At 34.5% G+C, this 17,450-nt stretch overlaps 1 protein-coding gene across 5 annotated transcripts in view; it reads left to right on the top strand.

The window, feature by feature from the left end:
* TAF2 (TATA-box binding protein associated factor 2) overlaps positions 1-17,450 on the top strand; it is a 102,998-nt gene that overhangs the window by 69,691 nt on the left and 15,857 nt on the right. For 4 of the 5 annotated variants that reach the window (XM_054518793.2, XM_054518792.2, XM_054518795.2 and 1 more), the window contains 5 exons: positions 257-450; positions 2,134-2,273; positions 4,664-4,733; positions 6,689-6,798; positions 15,852-16,081. In XM_054518793.2, coding sequence (XP_054374768.2) covers positions 257-450; positions 2,134-2,273; positions 4,664-4,733; positions 6,689-6,798; positions 15,852-16,081 — 744 coding nt within the window. Of the gene's footprint in view, positions 1-256; positions 451-2,133; positions 2,274-4,663; positions 4,734-6,688; positions 6,799-15,851; positions 16,082-16,411; positions 17,025-17,450 lie in introns of those variants that run through there. The other variant, XM_054518796.2, reaches the window with a different exon arrangement.

The following is a 17,450-nucleotide window of genomic DNA, read 5'->3' as shown; positions in this document are numbered from 1 at the left end:
CAGTTTCCTTATGCTTTCCTTCTATTTTCTATCATTAGTTTTCTATTCAGTAAACTAATGTATCGTCATAGTGAATCTCTTACTGTTTTCAGAGTGACCATATGCAAAGGGTGGAGTTGAATGTTTACCAGAGGACTTGCTTGTGTTTTGGGAAAATTTTTATTTTATCTAAAATGTAATTATACAAATTTTATTTTGTTAATTTTGATCAGAAGAGTTAATTTTGTTATCCTCACTTAATTTTTCTTTGGCCTAGTTTTCAGATAACTATTATCGTGCAGAAATGATTGATGCCCTGGCCAACTCTGTTACACCTGCAGTCAGTGTGAATAATGAAGTTAGAACTTTGGATAACTTAAATCCTGATGTGCGACTCATTCTTGAAGAAATCACCAGATTTTTGAATATGGAAAAACTTCTTCCGAGTTACAGGCATACCATCACTGTCAGGTATGATTAAATTCCTTACTTTAAAGTTATATGTTCTTATAACTATAAAAGACATTTATTTTCATTATAGGAAATTGGGAAATACAGTAAAGTAAAAGGAGAAAATTAAAATTCTGTATGATTCTACCACCCACAGATAAATTATTAGTATTTGGAGAATGTCCTTCTAAATTTTTTCTCTCTTTAACTACATAAATTTTTAATTACTTGAGATTATACTGTATATGTAGTTTTTGTATTCTGTTTATATCATAAATACTTTCTCATGTCATCACAAATTCTTCATAAGCATTGCTTTGATGTCTGCGTATTCTTTTATTTCATTGGATTTTATATAAACATTCTCTATTGTTAGCCTTTTTTTAAGATGGCTTTTCACTTTTACCAGCTTTACATGGCTATCAAGAAGTTCTGCCAATTTAAGAGTTTGCTAAAAGTTGATTCAAACATAAACAATTTTAACTTTCTATATAGTGAACAAACTATATCACTAAAACATTTGGAGAAAATATTTATATTTTATGCTAAATACTTCTTAAAACTATTCCTGTTACAAGTATAATGACACTGGAAACTTTGAGTTTTGGGATTTGTTTTCTTTCTTTTTTTTTTTTTTTTTTGAGACTAAGTTTCACTCTTATTCCCCAGGCTGGAGTGCAGTGGCGCAATCTTGGCTCACCACAGCCTCCACCTCCTGGGTTCCAGTGATTCTTCTGCCTTAGCCTCCCGAATAGCTGGGATTACAGGCATGCACCACCATGCCCGGTTGTTTTTGTATTTTCAGTAGAGATGGGGTTTCACCATGTTAGTCAGGTAGGTCTCGAACTCCTGACCTCAGGTGATCCACCTGCCTTGGCCTCCCAAAGTGCTGGGATTACAGTCGTGAGCCACCACACCCGGCTGGAATTTGTTTTCTTTTAACAGAATTTATATATTAATTTTGAATTTTTATCATTGCAAAAATTTATTATATTTATATGTCACTTAACAACAGGGATATGTTCTGAGAAATGAGTCTTTAGGCAATTTTGTTGTTTATGCAAATGTCATAGCATATATTTACACAAACCAGATGGTGTAGCCTGCTGTATACCTAGGCTTTATGGTATAGCCTGTTGCTCTGTTGCTCTTAGGCTATAAAGCTGTAGAGCATGTTACTATACGGAATACTGTAGGTAATTGATAACACAATGGTAAGTACTTATATATTTAAACATATCCAAACATATGAAAGGTATGGTAAAAATACGGTATAAAAGATAATAAATGTCACCCCTGTATAGGACACTTACCATAAGATAAATGGAGCTTGCAGGCCTGGAAGCTGCTGTGGGTTTATCAGTGAGTGAGTAGTGAGTGAATGTGAAGGTATAGGACATTATTATTGTACACTACAGTAGACATAATAAACACTGTGGACTTAGACTACACTAAACATATTAAAAATATTTTTTCTTCAGTGATAAATTAATTTTAGCTTACTGGACCACCATTGTATATGCAGTTCATCATTGACTAAGATGTCTTTTATGTGGCATGTGACTCTATTACAAAATTGAAGGTGGATTAAAATCACATCAGTTTTTAAATTGATTGCCACAAAGGATTCTCTAATGCCTAGGAAACAAATTGATTCATAATACCTCAGTGAAAGTAGTTAACGTACGTATTTTTTTTCCCTAGTTGTTTGAGAGCCATACGGGTACTTCAGAAGAACGGACATGTACCAAGTGATCCAGCTCTTTTTAAATCTTATGCTGAATATGGCCACTTTGTGGACATTAGGATAGCAGCTTTGGAAGCAGTTGTTGATTATACTAAAGGTAATACTTTAGAAATACATGCTCATATCATTTTAGAAAGAACTATTTACTTTTTAAAGCCAGTGTTAGTTGTTGGGGTTTTCGTAATATGTATAACACAGATATTTTAATTTTAAATTCTTGACTCAGTGATTTAGAAATCATCTTTGATAAATGTAGAATTCACATAAGAGTTAATAAATGAGGGAAAGGAATAAAATTATAGGTATCTTTAGCCTTTCCAAGAAGTCAGTGTTCATCCTGTAGCTTTAATTGGATGTTATTTTAAGAAATAGAAGATTTTTGAGAAATTTCTAAGAAGGATTCAAGAAAACATCTCACACCTGTGTAAAAATGTGTGTCTGTGAAAGTAGAGGACTAGACATAAACACAAACTGTGGAAGGGGAATTAGGCAAGGCATCGTGAATATGGAAAAAACATAAGGCCAAAAAATCGCTAAGGGAAGAATACACATATTTTTTTTTAATTTAGGGGAGAAAGATACAGAGATGGAAATGTTAAAAAGTCATGCTTTAGTAGAAGACAAGCTGTAATCCAAGAAACAACAGAATACTCTGGGGGGTGTAAATGAAGCAGACCTACAGTAGTTTCTGATGAAATTTTAATTTTTAAGGCTAAGGGAAAATGTGTGAGTTTCTAGGACTATCGGAACCAGATTATTGTACAAGGCAAAAGAATAGTGTGGCCTCTGAATTCTTTAGAATATGTAGAATCAAAAGACAGTGAACAAATGGCTATGTCATTTTTAGGGAAAATTATGACCCAAGATTTTCTGCCTTGCCAGAGTTGTTGCTCATGTAGCCTTGGAGAATTAAAGCTGCATCTCTTATGTAACATTCTTAAAAACATAACTCCCAAAGATAATTTTCAGCTGACCTGGATGTGAGTCAAAATAATAACTCAAGACTGGTGAAAATGTGAAATGAAAGAACTAGTGATGAATAAGTATGCCTGTCAAATACTTAAGCTTAAATATTTGTTAAACTGGTTATAAAATGTAATGCATATTTCAAAAATAATTTTTTTTAAATATGAAAATAGAAGAAACATGTAAATATAATCTAAGTCTAAAATTCCAGATTCTAGCACTAAAACATGAGAGGAGTAAAAAGGTATGCTAAACTTTTGTCTGACTGTGGAAGGAGAGGAAGGGCTGAGAGAATTTCTTCAGTAGATACTGGTTCATTTTTAAGTAGGGAAAAGTATACTCACATCTTCATAATTTTTGGCAAATTTCTGTAGAAATACTTGTTTACAGTCAGAAAACAAAGTGTAATAACAACATAATGTGTATATTCTTATGTGTTGACCCAACTTTGAAAAGGACTGTCATTTGTGCTTCCTTTTTATTGAAGGTTAAAATATCCTTTCCTGTTAGAAATAATTATTTATGAAAACAGTGATTTTTTTGTTAAATGTATTTTTTGGCATGAAAGAAAATGTAATCCTATATCTGTCTCCATTTCTGTTTTGACAAGTTTTGAGATCCACCAAATATGTCATTGTTGCCAGTCTTCTTTCCCAAGATGTATGAATAGTTTTTAATGTCTCATAAATATGAGTAAGATTTTATAAGTTAGTACTACCTGAAATGAAATAGAATACTAATATTAGGATTTTCAAAAGAATGCTAAACTTTAATAGATATAATTTAATTGTGACACTTCACTTTTGTCCATGTCTAAATGTGAACTATGACTTCAGACTTCATGTTTTGTTAAACTATAAATTTAAATACTGGTACTCAAGTTAGAAAATGGAAGAAATGAAAAGTATTGCAAATAAAATTCTGAAGACACAGCTTTTCAAATTATGAAAGCAAAACTTGTTTGAAAAGGTGAATGGAAATAGCTAGTCATTTTATGTCAACTATATTCATAGCACTATTTTTGTAACTGCCTTTTGTATTATGCTTGAAAAGTTAAGACTGTTCTTTAGTCTTAAATGGAAGAAGCCACTTGGGCAAAAGCAGTGGACTATACTATATAATATAGTTGAGATACCATTGAGTGTCAAACCTCTCCATCATTTAAGCATCTAGGAAAACAATTGTATTTAAACAGGTTTTGTCCAGTTAATCATCTGTAATTTAGGGTTCTTAATTACAACTCGCTTTATGTTATGCTTGCCATTGGTTTGAACTTTAGTAAAAAAATACATTCTTGATGCAACTTTATGTCTTGGCTCTAATATATAGCTTGATACTTACAAAAGTTACAAAGTGGCCATTGCATAAAAATATAAGAGCTTACCTATAACCTTCAGCTCTGATTGAAAACTCAGCCAAGGCAGAGTCCCAAATATTAAATGTAAACTCCCTGCTTGTCACTCATTATTCATTATTTAATCTGTTATAATTAAAAACAAATATATTTTCTTTTATTTTCAGTGGACAGAAGTTATGAAGAACTGCAATGGCTACTTAATATGATTCAGAATGACCCTGTACCCTATGTAAGGTTAGTTTATGTGCTATGATGCTATGATATTTTGTAAGTCCTATAGTGAACTGAATAATTTCAAGTTACACATAAAATGCTTGTTTATGATTTTTGAAAATATGGGAATATCTTTTGCATTTATTCATGTCCTTTTTAAATTTGATTTTCAACATAAAATTTTTTTTTTTTTTTTTGAGATGAAGTCTCACTCTGTGGCCCAGGCTGGAGTGCAGTGGCACGATCTCGGCTCACTGCAACCTCCGCCTCCCGGGTTCAAGCGATTCTCTTGCTTTAGCCTCTCTGATGGCTGGGATTACAGGCATGCGTCACCACACCTGGCTAATTTTTGTATTTTTAGTAGAGACGGAGTTTTGCCATGTTGGCCAGGCTGGTCTTGAACCCTGGCCTCAAGTTATCCACCCCCTTGGGCCTCCCAAAGTGCTAGGATTATAGGCGTGAGCCACCGCACTCAGCTAAAAAAAAAAAAAAAAAAAAAAAATTATTAGCAGACCTTACTTGGCATTTAGAGTAATTTAGGTGACTTGGAAAGCAGCCAGACAGAAACTTCACTTTTCTTCATCAAGCAAATTAAAAGTATAACAACTTACAATGCACTAAAGAACAAACTGACTCACATTTTAAAATATGTTATTTACCTGTAATACTGATCGGCTCTTACAAATAGAGTATGAGGCCTGAAGGAGAGGAATTGTGTTTATATATAAAGATGAAAATATGGATATGAAATATCCATAAAGATTTATATCCCCATTTATATTACATATCTGTAAATTGCATTCTATAATTACATTTCACTTTTATTCTTATAATCCTTCAGTAGTCTTATTTTACACAGTCTTAAATTTCAAAGCATAAGAGGATGTTAGAATCTACATCTTTTAGGTTTACAGACATTAAATTGCAGCCAAAAGGGGTTGAATTACTTACACTACAACCTAGCAGTTTCACTTTTCTCCCATCTCTTTCTCAATTACAAATCCAATTTAATGTCTTACTACAGTCAGTTAAATGTAAAAATTTCCCCAATTCACCTTCTTTAAAGTTTTGCTAACCTCCATAAGAATTACAACCCAATTTCTTTCTTCCTCACTTATATCCAAGCATTGCAGTTACTCTTAGTAATTTCTCAAACTTGGTCCTAGAGCTGGTTAAATGCTAGACTACAGCAGTAGGTTTCTTCTTACTTCTCCTTTCTTTTGTCTAGCCTTTTAATGGTGTCTTCTGCTCATAGCAGTGGATGTTTTCTTTTCCAAATTTTGTTTTCATTGAGTTGCCCTGTATTTTAGAGAACTCCATAATATGTTCAGGTAGCCTCTCATATGAGATAAAAACTCCCAATAGCGGAGTTTAAATGTTACCCTCTTTTAGGATACTCTTATCAACCTCAGCTTGTTTTAAGGAAAAGTTTTTACAATCTTTATATTTAAAATACTTCTGCACATTTCCATGTTTTACAAATACTGTAATGACATGTATGTTCATTTTATTATCTCAAATATAGACTTCTTGCTCTATATGTAGATTTTTTTGCTCCATGTTAAGATTTTTATACTTACTGACCTGTCATTGTACATATATCTAAGCAGAGTGGAATGTTCATTTTAGAAAGTGGGATGGGAAAGATTGGTTAGGATTATGTGGAGTCAGTTTTAGAAGATCTCATCACACAGTAAGGTGATTTTAGAAAGACCAAATCCACCAGAATTTTTTTTTAATTACTCTCTTACCCAAACCCCAGAGTGTTTTAGTGAAAAAACAAGTAATACATATTCAGGATATAACATCATGTCTTTGGAAATTAAACTAAATAAACACAGAGGTAGATTTAAGAGAGAAAGCGTTAAAATAGGAAGGAGGAACTACAGATAATTTTTCAGTGTTTATGTTGTCTCCTACTCATAGCATCTGTCAGTAAATGGTCAGCAAAAATTTAATTTTTTTTAATCTTTCAGGCATAAGATTCTCAACATGTTGACTAAGAACCCACCATTTACTAAGAACATGGAGTCTCCCTTATGCAATGAAGCCCTGGTAGATCAACTTTGGAAACTTATGAATTCTGGTGAGAGAGCAGGGATTTAAATTGTTTTTATTATTATTAGAGTATTTTGATTTTACAACAGATTTTCAATTCAATAGCATTTAGAACTAAAGGTAAAAGTTGAGATTTTTTTTTTCTTTTAAGTAGACTATCACACCTTCACAGTGGTGGCTGTGATAACATTTATTAAGGATATACTCACTTTACTCCATAGGGTGGTTGAGGAAACAAAACTATTTATTTGTATGAAAGTGTCAAATGGTTAAGGTGCTATAAACATGAGCCTGCAAAGGATTATTATTATTTCAGAAAGTTACAAAGGATTAAAAAATAAGTCTCACGTCTTTCCCTGGTCATCTAGTGGCCTTTTCCAGAGGTAACCAATTTCTTGTGTATCCTTCCAGAGGCAGGTAGTGCATATAGAATAACATACAGACTGTATTTTTTCAAAGTACTTATTATTATTGTTCTATACTGTGGAGATCATGATATCTCATCACAGTTTTTATTTTTTAATTTATTTTTATTTTTTTGAGATACAGTCTCTGTCGCCCAGGCTGGAGTGCAGTGGTGCGGTCTCGGCTCACTGCAACCTCCACTTTCCAGGTTCAAGCGATTCTCCTGCCTCACCCTCCCAAGTAGCTGGGATTACAGGCATGTGCCACCATGCCTGGCTAATTTTTGTATTTTCAGTAGAGACAGAGTTTCACTGTGTTGGCCAGGCTGGTCTCAAACTCCTGATCCACCCACCTTGGCCTTCCAAAGTGGTGGGATTACAGGTGTGAGCCACTGTACCCAGCCTTATCACAGTTTTAATTTATTACTTGAGTGAGGTCAAGAGGTAAGAAAACAATGTTTAGGAGTGCTAGCTCTGGAACCATTTTGCTAAGGGTTGAATCTTAGCTCAATTATTCACTTAATGTGTGATTTGTCTGAACTGTTTTCATTTGTAAAATGTAGGTGATAATGATACCTACTACAAATAGAATTAAATGAGTGTGTAAAACACTGTCTGGGTCATACGAAATACTCAAAGATGTTATGCTAGCATAATGATAGTTAACGCTTCTCATATATTTGAGCTATTTGTATTTCTGTTTTTCCAAATTACTAATATTCTTTGCCATTTTATTTAATTGAATTATTGATTCTTTCCTATTGATTTATAAATGTGTACATTTAAAGAAAATTTGCCTTATGTCTGTGATAGGTTGAAATTGTAATAATCATCAAAAGCTAGGCTGAAATGTGTTTTGCTTAAAGAGAGCAAGAGTTGTTGCAGATAGATAGTGGGAGAGCAGTGGATATTTATCCAGTTGTTTTTTTTTTGAGACAGTCTTGCTCTGTCACCCAGGCTGGAGTGCAATGGCACAATCTCAGCTCACTGCAGCCTCCGCCTCCCAAGTTCAGGCGATTGTGCTGCCTCAGCCTCCTATGTAGCTGGGATTACAGGCGCCTACCACCATGCCCAGCTAACTTCTGTATTTTTAGTAGAGACAGGGTTTCACCATGTTGGCCAGGCTGGTCTTGAACTCCTGACCTTGTGATCCGCCGCCTCAGCTTCCCAAAATGCTGGGATTACAGGCATGAGCCACCATGCCTGGCCTATCCAAATATTTAAAAGGTTTGAGTATGTCACTTTATTTGCTCTCTATGATACTGGAAAATAAGTTGTCCTGCCTATCTCATTAGTAGCTACTTCACTGACTCACAATTAAATACCAAATTTTAATTCTTTTATTTTATTACTTAGTTCACTAATATTGAGATGTTAAGTGGTTATATAACTTCTGTTTTTCGGTTTCATAATAACAGTGCAATACCACCGAGTAAAGGCACCATAGTAGGTATTTATGTGAAATATAATAAAATTGAAAATAGGATGGACCTTGTCCTCAGAGTCTTTAGAAAATAACACATAAAACCAGTTTATACTAAAATATTGCCAATTTTTTTTCTAATGTTTTCTTTAATCTCTGAAAGAATGATTGCTGCTTTTTACATAATGTTTTATATTTGCTTCCTTTGGCTACCTTAAAAGATATTATTATTTCTGCTATTTAGACCCAGGGAATTAACACGTAAGTTCAGGAACTTACAAAGGTTCATTCAACAGTTCATATGTGGCACTCACTCTGCTGTATTGAATACCTTTTTAACCGGAATACATGATTCTTTGACCATGATAGGTTACAGATTTGAAGAAAGCATAGTGAAATATGAAGAATTATTTTATTATTTTCTAAAGAAGATGTTTTGGACAAAATAAATGTGTTCAAGATTAATGAGACAATTTTTATAAAACATTTGAAGCTCATTGGAAGGTTTGATTATACAAATTCAAGCTGTGACTGATGTTTAGTATTTAATTTTGATAGTGTGCAGTACAGTACAGTTCTGCTTTGGTTTAAAATTCTCTGCCAATATCTAAACCAGTGAGATCAGTGAGGCTATAGTCATAAACAGTTTATTGCTCAGTTTTTCAGATTTATAAATAAATGGGAACAATATGAACAATGGGAGTGGCATGAATAATTGGGAGGGTTAAAAAAAAGTTTTTATAGAACATTGAACAATAGATAGCAAAGATGGACTAGAGAGGATTGTCATTTCCTTTCCAAGCCTGAACCTTTGGGATAAATGAATGAATTTGATCTAAGAAATCCTTTTTTTTTGATTAAAAAAATTTAATGGCAAAAGTAATATAATCATGTTACAGAGTTTAGCTGAAAAAACTACAAAAAAGGAAATATTACATAATTCTTGAGAAGAAAAATAAACTGGCTGGGCATGGTTTATTAAGATTTGGGTATATTTGGCCTTTAGGAAAAAATAATTGTGTGTGTTGTGTTATATAGTTATAGTTGAAATAAAAGTTTTAAAATAGCATTTTGTCATGAGAATTTTTCACATTGCTATATTATCTTCTTAATGGTTATTATTTTAAGAAATGGTAATGAGGATTGTTTTAAGAAATGGTAATGAGGATTCATCAATAACAAAAGGAGCTAGAGCATCATCTAAGTCCCCAAATCCACTGGAACCCTTCCTGCTCCTCATTTTGGGGCTTCTGGGCTATCTGGCCACTTGAGATAAGCGTTATCTGGAAAACAAAAACTGTGAACAATGTAGATGTAATTATATTAATTTATTTCTCTCTTTCTACAAAGTGGATTTGAGGTATATTGACTCTGCGTAGTTACAAAATTTACTGAACCAATTTAAAATATATAGGAGAGAATATCATGGCAGTTCAGAAGGATCATCTTATGTACTTTTGAAGAATTAGAGTTTGTTTTCTTATTCTGAAGAATCAGAAACTTTTCAACAAGAGAGAGAAATTGTGGTTGGATTTATAGAAACAGGATTTGAAAAATTGAAACCAATTTGAGAGTGAGACAGAATGTTACTCATGAGTTTTAAAAATTCATGTGCCATTCAGTTAATACTAGTACTCATTTTAGAAATATGCTAGGGGAATTTGGAGCTGAGAGGTACAGAGACTGAGGGCTCTTGGTAGCTGAATCACTTTAGTGACCATATCCCAGAGGGAAGGTTGTCAGACTTAAACTTTTTGAGATCTCAGGGCTGCCTGGTCTCTGCCTGCTTCTTGGTGTGTAGTAACTCCACTTAGCCTTGAATTCTGGGAGGTACTCTAGTATCTTTCCAACAGTTTTTGCTTTGTAAATATATACACACACCAACCTATATATGTGTATATTCACTCATACACATATCAGATATCTTAACCCATTCTCTATGTAGTTTAATTTTTCATATACATTTTTATCTTCAGCATTTTGTTTCTAAAATTTTTAAAGCTTAAAAATTTAAAGAATAATACAGTGCATAATCATATACTTTCAGTTTGATTCACCAGTTAAAATTTTACCATTTACTTTATCTCCTTTTCCTTCTCTTTCTTTATATTATATTTATACCCTGTTTTTTTCTGAATCATTTGAAAATAAATGGGATCATGATCCTCTTCCCAAATACTTTAGTATATACTCCTGAGAATAAGGTCATTCTACATATCGACAATGTGATCATTAAACCCCACCCAGTATGTAGCCCATATTCACAGTTCCCCAGTTGTTTCCAAAAATGCTCTTTGCAATTCCCATGACAGCTTTTAAATTAATGCTCCATAGAAAGATAGTAAACATTTTTAAAGACAAGGATCTTTTACATTATATGGTCTTTGTCCATGGTTGCTTAAGATTCTTAAATAAATAGGTTTATTTTTAATTGAAAATATCTCATTTGCCAGGGGCAGTCGTTTTTAAAGGTTTCACATATTAATTCACTATTTTTTTCTTGAGCACTTTCTGTTTGCCACTATGCTATGTTTTCTGTGTATTAACTAAGTATAATGGAAAGAGAGACATAGGAACAGATAAATTATAATGTGAAGAGATAGTTGTTAAAGTAAAGAGAACAAACTATTTGGGGAACCCAAAAAAGGAGCCATGAACCCTGTCTGCAATGCTAGAATGTTCATGGAGAGGTAGCATTTGAGCTAACTCTTGATGAATGGAAAGGAATTTTCCAGCAGGATAAATACATTTTTAGGTAGTGGAATTATATATAAAAGCCTCATGTTCTGAAGGAGTGTTTAGAAAATACTATTATCTGGAAAGATAGATTAGGATCTAAATGCGAAGGGCCTTGGGAATTTAGGTTTTATGCTCTGGGCAATGAGGGACAGGTGTTGCTAGAACCAGGCTGACTTCGGTTAGCGGTGTGGTAGCTTTTTTCCACACTGAAAGAAATGATTTTCCTCTTCCAAAGGAATATGTATCAAAATTCAGAACATATGTGATCTTGCCTTTATAGCTTTAAGTAGGATACTGAATTACAGGCCAAAATGACAGTAATTTTAAAATACATTAAAAAAATTAAAACCTAAGAATTGGAGATTTTTATTGGCCCTTCATATTTTATTTAAGACATAAATACTTTTGCTTGTCTTGCCTAATTGAGTGTTTTTTTATTTCTGAAGAAACAGATCTTCATTGAGGAGATGGTATCTTTGACTTTTTATCATTATGAAGGAAATTTTAGCTGTTGCTTCCACATTGACCTTTAGTGTCTGGCATATTACTATAAGAATGACATAAAAACATTAATTGTTCAAGTCACTGAATGCTGTTTATTTACATCATAATTTTTAATGTTTGGAAATTTACAACTACACTCAAGGGAGCAGAATGAGGGACAACTTCTAATTCAGTTTGATAGGATTTGCCAGGTTTCAGAGTAAGAAAATAAACAGTTTGATATTAACATCAGAAGGTTTCAAAGTTCTGTCCCACCATCTCTCTCCCTAATACCTTCTTTCTTAGGAATGGAAATGGTGGAAGAAAATGAAAACATATTGATTCATCTGCTTAGGAAATTATATATAAATACACACACACACACACACACATAAATCGAAATGAATTTGCTGTTTTTGTTTATTGTAAGATGGACAGAACAGTCAGGACAATAATACCCAGTGGAAGTTGTATTTCTGGCTTAACTGTGTACAAATTTCTAAGCTTCAGCTGTCAGTAAGGAGTGCTGGGTTTATTCAGAAGTGTCCCGAAAACAGTGGCTTTCAAAGTGAATTTTCTTCTCAGCAGCTTTTTTAGTTGATCATTTTTTGTTTGTTTGTTTTTGTTTTTTTGAGACGGAGTCTCACTTTGTCACCCAGGGTGGGGTGCAGTGGTGCGATCTTGGCTCACTGCAAGCTCCGCCTCCCAGGTTCATGCCATTCTCCTGCCTCAGCCTCCCGAGTAGCTGGGACTACAGGCGCCCGCCACCACGCCCGGCTAATTTTTGTATTTTTAGTAGAGACTGGGTTTCACTGTGTTAACCAGGATGGTCTCAATCTCCTGACCTCGTGATCCTGCTGCCTCAGCCTAGTTGATCAGTGTTAATAGCAGTTACCTCAGAAAATGACGAGATGATTTTTCGGTAGGATCAGATTTACTACTTTGGTGGTGTTTGTCTCAAGGCACTTTCTGATTTGAATAGACAACATTAATACTGGGTTTCCTACTTCTTGAGTGTTGTTGTTCTAATTCAGATAAACAGGGTTGGTCTCAGAGTGTAACTGCTAATGAAGACAGGATGAATAGCAATTTTCCTGGGAGGAGAGACTAGTGACTATCATTTTGTCATATGTGATCATTCGTTGCCATAAGTGATGGGGAAAAGGGAGGTAGCTGGAAGATTAAAGATGGGTCTTCAGAATACTGTAACTGAAGGCAGAAATCAGAGGCTGTTTCAGGGCCTCTCTCCAATGGGATTGATTGACTTGGAATCATCAGATTTTAGACCTGATGAGGGGAGTCTTAAAGATCATCTGAGTGAACTACTCTGATCATCTCAGTTACAGCCCAGACAGCTGACTTGCCCAAGGTCACAGAGCTAACAGGCAATCAATTAGAAGTGTTTTTTTCCCATTCTGTCAACTTAATTGAAATATACTAACGTGACAACCATCTTAAGATTTTATTCCATGATTTTGAAATACAATGAAATTTTGGCATTTGTCTCTATTTTTTGCTCTCTTTTGTACTTTTAACAAAAGTACTGCTGTTCATTTTTTACCTCCCTTGTCCCCAATTTTAATATGTAAGTTCATTTTTAGAAGACAGAAAACACTATCAAGAACCTCCCTCAGGAACAAAACAGTGGTGTTCATTCCTTTGTCCAAATTAAAGGTCTAGCAAAACCAAAAAGCCCACATAGAAATAAAAAGTAACCAAAATCATATTCGACGGCTTCAGTGCACTTAGCAGCCTTTACTGTGCTGCCTAATCATCTTTAAGCTGACATTCAAAAACAAAATAAAAGCCCTAGCTCATCAAAATACACATACTCAATTTGTCTTTTAAAATTAACATATATATTTTTTAAATGTTAAGGGATTCACAATTGAATGACTCATTTTGAGATCATCGACAGCATATAAAAGTTCAGGCTGGTTTTTGTAGCACACATGATTAGGCAACATTGATCTTCAGGTTTTAGTTTTCTTCCAAACAGCAAATGTACTCTAAACTGTTCTGCTCTGTTTTTTGTTGTTGTTGTTGTTGTTTTAACTGATAAAATGCCTAAGATTCACTCCTTTTCTTGCTATACCCATGGATAGAGAGATACAAGGCCAGCTGCTCTGGGTTGCCAGACTTTTTATTGCTCACTCCTGGCATTTCTTCCCTTCCCTCAGAGGGTTGAGACCCTCTAGCCTTTGCTAATAGAGGCCCCAGGAATCTGATAACCTCCTCTTTGTGGAACTTTTCTATATGTAAAATGCTTTGAGGAGGAGAAATGAATGCCTACAAAATAATACTACCTCAAGCTATTGAAGTGTCCACGTATGTGTATTCCAGGAAGGGAAAATGGGTTTCCAGTGTAAAATTCTTGCTTTTACTATGTAATGTTTTTTCCGTTACTTGGTTGTCTATAGCTCTTGCCTGTCTCTTGCTTCTACCAGTGTTGTATGTCCCACAACAGCAAAATCTCTAGTAGGAATGATGAGAGCTATTTCACAACATTATAGCATGCACAGTGGCCTAGTACAATGCACTATCTAGTATGAAAATGAATTTACAATTTTTCCCATTGCAGATCTGCATATAATTAATAGTTACCTGTTAGAGTAAATCTGATAAGAATTACTATTAGTTGATAATTTATTTACTTATATTAATATTTGTTGTGGAAAACCACAAAGTTTAATATTTATGATATCCAAATTTTTTCTTTTTTGTTTCTCTTTTTTAAATGTGGTACTCTTTTGAAACAACAGTTCTTGGTAAAAATTAGGTATTTATAGGGCCTTCCTTCCCCCTTCCTTCCCTCCCTTCCTTTCTTTCTTTCTTTATTTTTTGAGACAAGGCCTCACTCTGTTGCCCAGGTTCGAGTGCAGTGGTGCAATCTTGGCTCACTGCAGCCTCTGCCTCCTGGGTTTAAGCGATTCTCCTGCCTCACCCACCCAAGTAGCTGGAATTACAGTCATGCGCCACCACACCCAGCTAATTTTTGTATTTTTAGTAGAGAGTGGGCTTTGCCATGTTGCCCAGGCTTGTTTTGAACTTCTGAGCTCAAGCAATCTGCCCACCCTGGCCTCCCAGAGTGCTGGGATTACAGGCATGAGCCACCATGCCTAGCTGGGTTTTTTTTTCTTCTCAAGAAGAATATCCACTTTTCTTCTGTTCACTTGTTCTATACTCTTCAAGTCATTTAAAATTCTGACTAGAAACCATAGAGATTGTGTAACCCTAGCTGATAAATTTCATCTTTTTAGTCAGTTCTATTTGATGACAGTATCTACTGGAGTGTTCTACTGGGGAGAAAAGGAAGGTGAGAAAACCCTGGTATCAATGTGCTCTTATCTGTCTTTGCTATGGGGTAAGGTATGACTTGAGACCAAAACTCCTATTTTGGAGATGAAAAAACAGACTCAGAGAAATGGAAAGAACTTGCCTCTAGTGTGTCAACCAGGAGAAACTGAACTTCTACCCAGGCAGTTATTTTCTGGTCAAGTCCACGTCTACTGTCCATTGTCATGCTTGTGGTTTGCTTATTTCTGTTATTTAAAAATCATAAATAAGTTCTCACTACAGTAACACAAATACAAAGGTGTTTAGCAAAATATTTTCCTCCTCTACAATAAGTCCAATAGTAGTTGTATGGTTTCTTACTATATGTAAAACCTGAAAGTAGTAAGTTCTAGAGATCAGAAAATGTGTTTCCATGATAAGGAATGCAAAGGCTCATGGAGGCTGTCTTCCTAACAGGCTGTTAATGAAGAGAATCAGACAAGATGAACAGAGAATGAATGAATGTGGGATAATTACTGAGGAGAAAGAATAAAAAGGAAGATTTAAGGCTACAAAAAATAACAATTTTTGGAATGTTAGATTTTTGGTTGATGTCTAGTATTCATTTTGTAAGCTGAAAGGTGTGGTAAAGGTTTTTCCAGTTATAAAGTTCCTTTTGTTGTACAGGTTCTGGAACAGTTAAAATGTATGAATCAATGTGCATATTGACTCATTTCTTTATTACTTACTTTTTAGGTACTTCACATGACTGGAGGTTACGGTGTGGTGCTGTGGACTTGTACTTCACACTTTTTGGCCTCAGCAGACCTTCCTGTTTACCCTTGCCAGAGCTTGGGTTGGTTCTTAATCTAAAGGAGAAAAAAGCTGTCTTGAATCCTACCATAATTCCAGAGTCAGTAGCAGGCAACCAAGAAGCTGCAAATAATCCAAGCAGTCACCCACAGCTAGTTGGATTTCAGAACCTTGTAAGAATCACATGTATTACAGAAGACGTAGTTTCATTATATAGAGGATCTAGAGAAGAGAATTGTTTCCTGTGAACTAGTGAATTTTATAGCCACTAACACAGTTTCTTGTGTCCTTTTAAAACATGCTGGCTGACATTTGATTAGCACTGTGCAAATTATAAAATGCTACTGGCAACTATAAAACTGCACATAGCAAATGTGCTCCCGGTCCCGTTACTCCTATTGTGATAACCTAATGATTTTTTTTGTACTTGAGCATAGAATTTCTTCTTTGAGTAGCAAAAGATAGAAATGAATAACCTTTTTTTTTTTTTTTTTTTGAGACAGAGTTCCACTCTTGTTCCCCAGGCTGGAGTGCAATGACTCAATCTCAGCTCACTGCAACCTCTACCTCCCAGGTTCAAGCAATTCTCCTGCCTTAGCCTCCTGAGTAGCTGGGATTACAGGTGACTGCCACCATGCCTGGCTAATTTTTTGTATTTTTAGTAGAGACAGAGTTTCACCGTGTTGGCCAGGCTGGTCTCAAACACCTGACCTCAGGTGATCCACCCACCTTGGCCTCCGAGAGTGCTAGGATTACAGGCGTGAGCCACCACACCCAGCTGAATATTTAACCTATTACGTATTAACCCATCTTGTCTCATATGTGTTAATGGCAAGCCACGTGAAAACAGGGGCCTTGTCTTTTTTTTAAATTGTTGCTCTGTGTAATACCTAGCACAGTTCTAAACATATGATAAATGTCTTGCAAATGCTTGTTGAATGAAATAAATAATGAATGAATGAATGACTAGGTAAATTAATAATCTGCTGATTTGGGAGGAGACTGTGTTACATTTTAAAACATTTTATATATATACACACACACACACACACACACACACACACACATATATGTTCATTTGCCTTTAGAGAAGCTTTTATTTCTACCTTTGTATTATACAATTACCAGACATTTTGTAGAAAGACTTAAAGGATACATATTATTTTACTGTAATTTAAAGAAATTTTTCCTGAAAATTTTTTTATTGATGACAAAATGTCTCCAATACTTCAAGCTTCATTTTTCACCAATATTTAGACCAGATTACTTGCCTGGCAATTCCCTACTGGTGTTTTGACACTTTAAAATGCAGATTCTCTCTATGCTAGTTAGTAATAGTTCATTTTAAATTTGCTTATTCACCTAAATTTTCTGAAGTATCGTCATACTTATTTGTTGTCAATTTAAAATATGTTCTAGAGTTTGGGTTATGAAGAAGTAAGACAAACATTTACATAGAAAAAAAAGAGTCTCATTAAAGAGCTCTTTCAGATCTACATACTTATCAACCTGTGAAAATTGATATATTTATAATTCTTGCTC

This window comes from Pongo abelii, chromosome 7, assembly GCF_028885655.2.
Source record: "Pongo abelii isolate AG06213 chromosome 7, NHGRI_mPonAbe1-v2.0_pri, whole genome shotgun sequence".
NCBI lineage: Eukaryota > Metazoa > Chordata > Mammalia > Primates > Hominidae > Pongo > Pongo abelii.
Note: the sequence above shows the minus strand (reverse complement) of the source record. Positions and strands in the feature narration are given on the sequence as shown.